We start from the raw sequence: 11,039 nt of genomic DNA, 5'->3' as shown, positions 1-11,039 counted from the left end.
ACTTCTGTTCCTTCCCTTCCTCCCTCCACCATCCAGCCTCGCCCCCCTTGCCCAGCCCAGGGTGACCCCCTAGTCCCATTCTCCCCCCGCGGCCCCGAAGGAGAGAGGAAAGACCTACGCGCAGATCGTTTGGAGATTTCTCTTGTCGTCCAGGTCCTGCGGGTAGTTGGCCATGTTATCGCCCAGCCGCAGCAAACAGTCCGAGAAGCCCCTAAAGACCGCATCGCACCGCCCCGCCGCTCTCACCGCCTGCACCAGGTACGCTGGGGGGGGCAGTGGCACAGGTCAGCACCGCCGGCCCCCCGTCCGCCCCGGCCCTCCGCCCCGCCGCCCCCCACTCGCCTCTTCCCCCCCTTTATTCCGCTCTCCCTCCCCGCCCCCTATTGCATTGCTAAAGGCGCGACCTGGGGCAGGAGAGGGGCGGTGGGACCGAGCCAGGGTCGCCATTGGGCAGTCGAGGAGGTGAGCCAGGGGCTTTTCGCCCTTTGCTTTTTTGGTATGGAGGGGTTCGGTGCCCGTGGCTTAGCAGCGTTGAATTCAGTAATTTTAAAATTCCCCCCCCCCCTTTTTTTTTTTTTAATTTGAATGGCGAGGAGGAGGGAAGGTGAAGATGCGCTGCCTGCTTCTCCCCTGGCTTGATCCTTTGTTAGAAAATTCCTCCTTGAAGCAGCAGGCGCAAGCACACGCTCCCCATCGCCCAGGTCGCAGGGCAAATACCGTGCAAGGCGCAGCGGGGAAAAAAAATAAAAAAAATATCACTAGAAAGAGCTGCGATAGAGACACGCAAAGAAGGGACCACGAAGTCACGCAGGCAGCTGCAGGGGCGTCAGCTTGGCCATGCCTGTGCAGGACGGGGCCCGGGTGAGCCCTGCTCCCCCAAACCCGCTGCCCCGGGCATCCCTTGGGATGGCTCTAGGAAAGGGCGCCCGGTTCAATACAACAGTAATCAACACAAGAACAACTGCCTGCAAACGGTGAAAAAAATGAGTTACGGGGTGCGTGAGATGACTCCTGTCGTGTGCCCCGTGGGGGCACGGGACGGGACGCAGGACCCACGTCCCGGCCTGTGCCGCGCACAGCATCGCGCACACGCCCGCGGCAGCCCAGCAGGCTGGGCTACCCGAGAAAGGCAAGGGGGCTGGCCCACAACAGCTTTCCCGCCCGTGACAGGAGCTGGGGACGCCGTGGTGTCCCTGGGCCTGGGGGATGTCGCTGCAGCCAGCGGGGGCGGGAGGAGGCTGCCCCCTCCTTTGCGGAGGAGCGCCCTGCCGCCCACACCGTCGGGTATTGGGGTGGGGGTCTCTCCCAGCCCCGTGTCCCCAGGGCATGGCTGTGACGGGGTGTGTGTGTGTGTTTCCTTGCCGAGTACCAGCTATAAGCTAAATGGCTGACTCCAAAAGAGACTGTTTCAACCCAAATCTCCCTCTTGCTGTTTGATTCATCGCTAATATGACTTGGTGGCCACTCCCCTCCACACACACACACCCCAGCACCAGCCGTCATATCAAACCTCCAGCAGGCTGCAGACATTGGCTACGATAGGAAAAAAAAGCCAGGCAAACAAATAGAGAAGAACCGAGGACCATCCCGAGGGTAAAACCATGTCCTATAAAACCCGCGCCATCCCGCTCCGGTAGCTACAGCGGGAAAGGGGAGGGGGAGTTGCCGCGAATTTCTCCCAAAACGTGTCAGGCTGCGCTGAAAATACGAGGTTCGAAGACGAGCCTTGCCCCGGGCCGGGGTGGGTGTGGGAGAGGGTCAGGTTTGGGACCAGTCTCGAGCCGAGCATCCTTCGCTCCCGAGGGGCAGCCTGGCCCTGTCTGCCCGCGCCGCTCCCTCCACACAGGATACCCCCGGTCCAAAGACGCCCTAAACACCACAAATAAATTTTTTTAAAAAGCAAAAGCGGATAGAGAAGGCTCCTGTCTGGTTAAAAGACAGCGGGATTTCTCTTGAACTAGGTCGTTTGTGTCTTGCCATGGCCACGACCTTCCACACCCCCCGCCCCCCTTCCGAGATAAGAGTGTGCAGCAATGTGCAATGCAGAAGGACCGCAGGAGCCCTCCGTGACGGACCGAGCCCCCTCCCAAAAGCCGGTCCCCCGTCCTGCAACTGGTCCATCCCTCCTGTCCCTTCCGCCGAGACTCAGTCCCCGCTCCCTCCCACCCCCCCAGCCCGGTCACCTCTCAGAATGTTATGGATTTCGGACAGCTCCAACCCTCTCTCCTTAAATAAATAAATGTTCTTTTTTTTTTTTTTTTTTTTTTTTTTTTCCCCTAATAAGCCCTGGTGCATAGACGTTTTGGGAACGAGCCGAATATCCATTTCAGACGAGCCGCTACCGGGGACGGGGCAAAGCCGAACGGCCCTTTGCAAACCCCACACCGACAACCAGAAGCTGATTTCGGGGAGGGGGAGTGTGTGGAGAGAAGGGAGGGGGAAGGTTACCCTAAATACTGAAGGAGGAGCAGAGAGGAGAAAAGCCCTCCACGAGCTTCAAAGCTGTCCCCTCCCAAGGCACCGCAAAGGCACCGCACCGCCACCATCCCCGCGGTGTGCAGCAGTATTTTGGGGTAACTTTCCGAATGACTGCTCATGCTCACTTCAGCCTGGGAACGGCGTTTCCCAGAGACTCTAGCTGCCTTTTGAAATTTCACCGTCAATAAAGAAAGAAAGTCATCCTCCTCTTCAAAACGAATGAATCAACACACAAATAAAAAATGCAAGAACTGAAATTAAGAATAATATCCAAATAAAGCCTTCCCCCTTCTTTCTCTGACAGTACAAAAAAAGGCCTTCTGAAGAGTTCAGCCTCATTTAAAATGGAATGGCAATACGAATGGAGGGGTTTGCATCATTTAACCACATTTCCCAGAGGTCAACATTTCATTGCAAAATTTTTTTTCCTTTTCTACTTGAGGAAATATTCAAGGGATTTTGCCTCTCTTTTTAATTCTCTTTCCCCCTCCTCCCTTTTTTTCCCCTCCTCTTCTTTCTTTGGTACCCACAAAATGCTGCAGAGGTTTTATGGAGAGGAGGGTGACCGAGTAAAAGGATCTCTAAATAGCAATGCCGAGCATTTTTTTTTTAAATTGTATCAGAATTCCTTTGCAAATATTTTCAAAGGGCTCTTCGCACCTCACAGTGTAGATAATAAAAGATACGCTTTAATCCCCCTTTCTTTAAAGCCCAGTTTTGGATCATGTTCGGAAATATACACATTCATATACAATCTTTAAAATCTTCCTGTATAGGACCAAAGTAGTTATTAACTTGGATATTATTTAATGTTCGTAACTCAAAAAATTTTCAGCAAAGAAATGTTGTGTAAAATAACCCGAGAGCAAACCAACAAAAGCAACCATCGAAAACCCCAAGAAAATAAACAAAACCAGCAACGAGCACACAAACACACATACCGGCATGGAAGGAAATCTGTTCTATTTTAAGTAAGAGCATATATAGAAATTTTTTGGACCCTTTCGGTTTTTGACAGTGCTTCTCCGAGCACAAAATTAACGATTGGGCAGCGGGACTCCGCAATTTTTAAAAATATTTTTTATTTGTTTAATCCCCGCATTTCGAAGGATTTTTTTTTTCTAAAGTTAGTGACGGGTTTTGTTTGATTTTAGGCGGCTCTGCAAATGGGAAGAGCTTCAAGGTGCCAAGGAGAGCCCTTCGCTTGTTCCCCTGATTTTCTGCAAAAAAACTTTCCACCTATATCTCTCGCAAGTCATTTTATGCCGGTTCTTATTTTTCTGTCCCTCGAGGAGTTACCAAATTGTAAGTAGAAAGGAATGCAAGGGATATACGAAAACCATGATACAAATACAAATACAACCGTTCGTGGGGACGGAGAGAATAGGAGGGAAAAAAATGAGGAGTGGGGGGGAATAAAAAGCAAAGTATGAGTGAGCATGCACCGATTCAGGAAAACGAACAACAAAAGTGATTTCAGAGGAATCAGAAATCGGTTCCTGCGGACTCCCCTGCCTTGACAGCGTGCGGAACGGCGAGGCTGCCACCGCGAAGGAAACGCGGGCAGCGGAGAGCTTGGAGCGGGGGTCCCGCCGCCGCCGCCCCGCACCGCGGCCCCCCGCGCAGGTTATACCGACATTCCGCTCCTGCATGCATCAGCCGGGCTTGGGTGCGCACAACTTGACACGGAATTTGGCAGTCCACTTACCTATCTGTACAGCAAGGATCAGAGAAATATAACTGCCGTTCAACTTAAGTCCCATCCTACATTTAGTAAAACCATTTGCGGCTGCAGATCTTTAAATAGTTACTTTGGAGAACGTGGGGGAAAGCTGAAAAATAGACATTGCCAACAAGTTCCGAGCAGCGGAGGACTTTGCAGACAAGGGGGGGAGACAAGAGGAGAAGGAGAGGAAGAGGGAGGCAGCGGGAGAGGGCGAGGAAGGCTGGCTGGGAATGGTTCGCTCCATTAGGAGGGGGCGGAGGAAGTACAGCCTCACGCCCACCACCGGCCCTGACGTGGGGGGATGACACCGGCCGGGTTTTTTCCCCCTTCCTCCTTTTTTTTTTTTTTTTTTTTTAATATAAATGTGCACCTTGGAAGAGAAGCGCCATTTATAGGTATCACAGGCTGGATTTACCCGCTCTCCCCGTGTCCCCCCGCCCCATTAATCGCCGAGAAACTCCCCTCCCCGCGTTCCTCCTGCCCCGTGTGGTGAAGACGGGGGCGGTAGCCGGGACCGTCCCCCCGGGGCGGGAGAGATGCGGGGTCGGGAGGGGGGACACACGCACGCACACACACACACACGCACACACATAGACACGCACACGCAGACGGAGGAGCCACCCCCCCGGGGGTGGGGATAGCACGGCAGAACCCCCTCCGCCCCCGGGGCCGCCTCGTCGGGGCTGGCCGGCCCGGCCCCCGCGCTGCGCAGCACGGAGGGGGAAAGGAAGGTACGGGGGTCCCCTCCCCCTGCCCGCCCCTCCCCCACCATGACGTCACCCCCAGGCTGAGGTCTGGGGGGTGCGGGGGGGGAGGCCCGTCTCTCCCGGCCTTACTGCCGGTGCTCAATCCCGGTGGCAGCAGCCTGGCTGTGGCACCGCAGAGGGTGATGTGGGGAAAGGGGTCACGCGTGGGGCGGCCCTGGGGAGTCGTGGTAGGGCTGGTCTGCAGCTGGGGCCATCGCACACAGCCATCGCACCCTATCCTCTGGGGACAGGCTACAGGTGTGTGGGGCTGGGTGAAGGGGATGGGGCTGGCCGAGGCTCCATTGAGCTCTGCCGGGGACAAGGCTTGTGCTGGGGTTTCTCGGTCAGCCTGGCATCCTCATAGGACCCTTCTCAAGGCCATCCCCTCCATCAGCATGACAGGGACTTCAAGGTGCTGGCATGGGCTTCTCCCAGTGCTACATAATCAGACAAAACCCCATCCTACAGCTTTCTCCTGTAGCTCTTCCACTGTGGAGTTTTTGCCCCTGGCTCAGCACTGACCTTCACCAGCCATCTGTAGCATCTCCAGGAGCCACATGGGGCTGATTGGACTGAGAATTACAGTTGGCCTCCACTCCTCCGAGTCCCGGATCCCCCCTTCTCTGCAGTCCCACAGTGTCGACAGTGCGACAGGGCCCTACACCCTACCCTCTCTTTTACAAACCACACATGTCAATACTCAGACCTGAATGACAGAGAGATAGCAGCTGCCAGGCTGGGTCCCCATGATCCCCATGGGCTGCAAATGCCTGAGGCCCACACGGCAAGGACAGGAATTGCATGGAGTTAAATGACAGTGCAACTGAAAAGAGGGAAACTGAAGGGCAAGAGGAAAAGCTTCCTTGCTGAGAGCTCCATTCACAAAATAGTGCTGGTGAATGCCACTGCCTCTTTAGGTCTACCTAGTGTGTACAGTGGCAGCCTGCAAGTGCATCCTCTCAAAAGCTACCATGAAACTCCGACCACTGTTTCTCCAACTCAAAAGCAGGGATAATGTTGGGTAATCACACGGGCCGTCAGCTTGGGCCCACAGATGAAAAAAGCTGGCTTGTCTCCTCTGCACCTTCCCATTATTTCTTTTTGTTCCACCTTTCCTTCCTATTTATAGATCTCCACTGTGGACAGAGAGATGAATTAGAGGACAGAGTTGGCTGAATACTAACCTGAGGAATTAAAAAATAAAAAAAGTTCATTTTCAGCCAGCTCCCAGAGCCAGCTCAGCACCTGGGCATATGGTAGTGAATGAAGTGCAAGGCACAGGGTGTGGGGCTGTGTCCCCTGGCAGCTTGCCCTTCCATTCACTCTACCATAAAGCTGCAGCCCAGAGTAGGGTTGTCTTTTACGCGCTCCTGAAGACATTGGCAGTGGCGAGGAGGCTAAGGCTAAGCTTTGCACTGTGCACGAAGTTCTCTTTCAAAGGAAGAAAAGTTTTGAGTTTAAGCTGGAGCTAAGGCAAACCATTTTTACTTTGCTGCTGTGGTGATGGGTGATTTTGTAATGTGACAGAGAGACTGAAGCAGATATCAAAATGTGGAGCCTTGTCCTTTTCCCAGGAGGGATGGGTTAGATAGCCCAAAAGATCTTTTATGTCTCATAATTGGTGCATTAACAGGATAAAAAAGGAAAAGGGTGAAAGGAGTGTGGGTTGAGGTACATGGATATAAACACTGGACTTACCAGTTCTTGGCAGTTTGACCATTTGTGGCTGCATTTGCCATTAAGACAGACAAGGCACCTTTGCAGGAGCACCAGGTTGTGGAGGTTGCAGCAAGAGGAATTTCTCATTTCACTCCTCTGCCCAATTGATAACTGTATTGGATTATTTGTACATTCACATCTACTACGTTTTGTTTGCTCCTTTTTTTTTCTGAGGGCAGACAAGCTATAACTTCAGGTTAAAGGTTGGACTGGCTCCAAGAGGCTTGTGTTGAACATTACACTCTGCAAATCTGCTTTGGAATGAACTTTGGGGCAGTTTCCAATGCACAATCAGGAAGAGTTTAATATCTGGCTTTTGATATGTCCATCACTGCTGAAATGACTGGAGCCCCTGGCAATCTGGCCACAAATCTCATACGAATGGGCATTTCTGGGGGATTTCTGGCCAAGCAACAACAAAAAGACATCTCACAGCTAGAGGCATCAATTACAGAGGAGAAAAGGGCCTGGCCAAATTCCTCTAAATGTTCTTGACTATTGGAGCAGTCCAGCTCCGTCTGAAATTCAAGCCTGGCTCCAGCCTTACCACCTTCTCTGCCCCAGGAAGGGACCCATTGCGCTATAGATTCTGAACAAAAGCCAGCGGTTTCAGCCCATCTCAAATAGCAGCACTCTCAGCTCTACTGGGAGCTGGGGAGCAGAATGAAGTGGGGACAATTGTTTATCAAAATGTCCTCTTTTTTTCTTTATTTTTTTCTTTATTTTTTCGCCAACATGGTATTAGGAGTCATGTTTTAGAAGGCGCTTGAATATCAGCCCATCTCTAAGAGACATCTGTCTGTGTTTAAGGAGAGGAGTGTCTGACCTGTGCCCTGCTCAGTCACTGTTAGGACAATTTGCTCATCAGCACGGTTTTGCCTCTGTTTTTAAGAAAAAGGGCTCCACCCTGGCAGCAGCCTCATTTTCTGCTTGTTAGGGTTGGCAGCCGTGTCATCCCGTGGCTGTGTGTGATTTCTGCCGCGGCGGAGGCAGACGGACAGAGCCCACGGCTGCTGGCCAGATATAGCTCTGTCAGAGATAGCGACGAGTGCAGTGTGGGCTGCACCGTGTGCCCAAGGGGCTGGGTGAATTTTCGGGTAGGCAGCCCTGTGCTGTTGCTGGCGGGCACAGATCAGTGTGCTGGGCAGCTGATTTAAATCCAGCTCAGCTCCATCGAAATCATCTACCACAAGGGGACCCACCGCGTTTAGAGGATGTGTTTTCTCATTTAGCTTTCGGCTGGCTGACTGTCATGGCTGAACCTCAAAAGAGGCAGCCGGCTCAAGGTAACAGAAAGCTGCTTTCCCTGGCAAAGCTGTCTGCATCTCAGCAATTATTTTCCCCTTCATCCTTTTTTTTTTTTTTTAATAATGCAAAATATCTCTTCAAACAGCGCACACCATGGGCTTCTTACTTCATGTTTACAGGCTAGTAATAGCGATAAAACCGAAATCTTTAGTGCTGTCAGTCAGAGACTGATTTATTCTAAGCATCGGCTCAGGCTGGAGGGGAGGGTCCAGTGATCACGGTGGTATTTAAAAGTCCCTCCCATGGGTGTTGAGAAACGTATTCGCTCTTAGCTCATCCTGCAGTAACACCGCCTCTACCAGGAGGTGACCGTTTGCTTTTTTTCTCCCTCACTGTCAGCTGGAGACCTGGCCCTGGTGAAGCTGATAGGAAACTGGAGCCAGTGACTTGTGTCTCTACACCCTCCTGTCTCAGAGGTCTCCCGGGAAGCAGGGACAGACTGCCAGCTTTTTACAGTCCTGCAGAGGTGGCTTTCCCTGTTTGTGTTGTGGTTCCTGGTCTTCAGCTGCTACCTTCCCCAGAGGAAGGTGGCCAGCCAGAAAAATACATGCAAATATAAAACCTAGCTGATAAATGAATAGCTATTCAAAGTATGATCCTCCAAGATTATATTTAAGCAGAAAAATTATGAGAACACACTGAAAATGTGACAGGTAGGATTAAAGAAATACCTTTCGATAACAGCCAGACTTCTAAAGCTTTTTTTGGATGGTCTAGTTCATTAGACATCTGGTTTCATTACTGGCTGGATGTGTCTGACTTTAGCTAAGCAGAAAAAATTAAGGTTATGCATCCAAGACCAGAATTTGTCCCACATCTGTCTAGAAATTAGTGCTTAAATGGCACTTCAACATTGACCATGAAAATCATTGTTGTTTGATGTCTGTGAAAATATATTTTTAAAATAAAAACTGGTGCTCTGGTTCCAAATACAAAATTATGAAAGAAAAAAGTATGTAGCTGAGTGGATGTAAAGGGGACATTATTGCTCAATACTGAATCTTTAAAAAAAATAGAAAATGCTGGCTAAGGTATTTGACACAGAAAAAATGATCTGATATTAACTTAGAAAAGTATTAGAATAATGTAATCTTCAGACTCAGCTTCTGGGACTTTCAAAGGGAAAGACCAGAACACCAGACTTCTCTAGGTTCATTTGAAAAACTCAGTCTCTCTGTTCATTCTTCAGTACTTTTTTCTTTTAAAAAACAGTCTTCAAAAACCAAGACATCACTTGACCATGATCAGCTTGTGCCAGCCAATCCAGTAAGGAAAGCGGTGTCTATTATAGAAAGAGTAGTGTTTGCATTTAACTGCATTCCTCAGGGATTTATTTTTAGGAGGGTGCCTGTGTGTTCACCCAAAGCTGCATCTTATGAGCATGACCCCTTTATATTGGATTGTGGCACTGGCATTGCTACTGAGCCCAGGCGGGCTGAGATGGCTATGTGAGCCTGCGCTGCTCTAGCCAGATGGAGTTCACACCCACTACAATTATGTTTGCAACACATGATTTGCTTAAGGTGCCTGTGGATGTTTCAAAAGAGTAGTGTGGTTTCAGTAAAGCAGGCTCAGAAGAAAGCAGTATGAGTCCTTGGCATCCTTACCACTGAAATTTTCCTTCAAGAAGCAGAAGCCTATGGCCAGTCTTAGGGGTTTTTTTAGCTTTGATGGAAGTGTTGTACACTTTTCATAGTAGGCTTGAAAGACGTATATAGACTTGGAAAACAGCTGTGAAAAGGCTTGTATTGGTGGATTTCCTGGCATTCAGAATTACTATTGTCATAGAACACAGAACCATAGGACAACACATGTTAGAAGGGACCTCCAGAGATCATCTGGTCCAACCTTACATAGAAAAGGGAATCTAGATGAGATCATTTAGCACCCTGTCCAGTCATGTCTTGGAAACCTCCAGTGCTGGGGACTCCGCCACATCCTTGTGGAGGTTGTCCTGGTGATTGATTCATTGTGGTGAAATCCACACCCCGTAAGGAATTGGAAGGCTTGTGATGAACTGTATGTATTATGCCAGAGCTGTTGATCACTCTCTGACATCCTTAATAGATACCTTGGCCAGAATACTTGTCATCCTGAGTGCACGATAATAACCTTGAATGCACTCCCATGGCATTATGATGATTTAGGCTTCTCTGATTGCAAATGCCAGTAACCAAGTTCTGGATCTTGGTTCAGAACCAAGCTTTGATGCCAGAGTAACAGTGCAATTGTCAGAACACAAACTGGATGCATAAACCCTATATCCTCAATATGTATCAATAACTAGTATTAAAAGTTGCTGACTTGTGAACATTTCCTGCTTCCCTGGACATTGGCAGCACAATTTCTATTGACCACAGTGAGATGGGATGTACCTCAGGGGGGTGATATTCTGATTCACGTGTTTCTGCCATTGATTTATAGAGTATCTACTGCCACAGCAGCTATTAACCTTCAGTTACAGTAGGACTTCAATAACTGAAATACCACTCTGAGTTTTCTTTATAACAGTCAATATGATTTGTTCTAGAAAAAAAAGCATAAATATATATTTAAAGAACAAGCCATATCAGATTTCCAACTGTCATAGGAAGATACTGCTTCTATATTTCAAATTTTTCTTCATCAGACCTTAGTCATGAAAACCAAAGTTTCAGGGGAACTTGAGGATTTAGGGAGCAGGAAACCAATATGTTAATTAATTGTGGGCCGATGAGAACATTGCCAGGACAGATGTTCTGCCACTTACACGGGCATTGCAAGAACTTCAAGCGAGATCTCACTTTCCTAGGAAGGATGAAATATGAGAGGAAGAATGTATACAAAGGTGAAAAGGACTCTGTGACAAGGAAATGCAGGATGAATCTGTACATGCATCTGCAGTCTGATTTGCAAAGACGCTGAGGGACATGCAACTTCTTCATCCCCCTCCTTCTCCATTATTAGCTTTAGGAACATATTTATGAAACTGAAAACTGGCAAAGGTCAGAGATAAGTCCGATGAGTCTGAGTAGAAAGCTTCTTCCTGATGTGAACTGGGAACTGGCTTCAAAAAATCATGA

At 49.5% G+C, this 11,039-nt stretch overlaps 1 protein-coding gene across 1 annotated transcript in view; it reads right to left on the bottom strand.

The window, feature by feature from the left end:
• NRN1 (neuritin 1) overlaps window positions 1-4,485 on the bottom strand; it is an 8,551-nt gene extending 4,066 nt beyond the window's left edge. The window contains exons 1-2 of the mRNA XM_027676247.1: window positions 4,187-4,485; window positions 119-263 (exon numbers count right to left, since the gene is read on the bottom strand). Coding sequence (XP_027532048.1) covers window positions 119-263; window positions 4,187-4,241 — 200 coding nt within the window. The 5' untranslated portion in view covers window positions 4,242-4,485. The remainder of the gene's footprint in view (window positions 1-118; window positions 264-4,186) is intronic.
• Between the last annotated feature and the right edge of the window lie 6,554 nt (window positions 4,486-11,039).

The sequence above is a fragment of the Neopelma chrysocephalum genome, unplaced genomic scaffold (assembly GCF_003984885.1).
Source record: "Neopelma chrysocephalum unplaced genomic scaffold, ASM398488v2 Primary Assembly neopelma1_26b, whole genome shotgun sequence".
Taxonomy (NCBI): Eukaryota; Metazoa; Chordata; class Aves; order Passeriformes; family Pipridae; genus Neopelma; species Neopelma chrysocephalum.
This window is presented reverse-complemented; position numbering and strand designations above follow the sequence as displayed.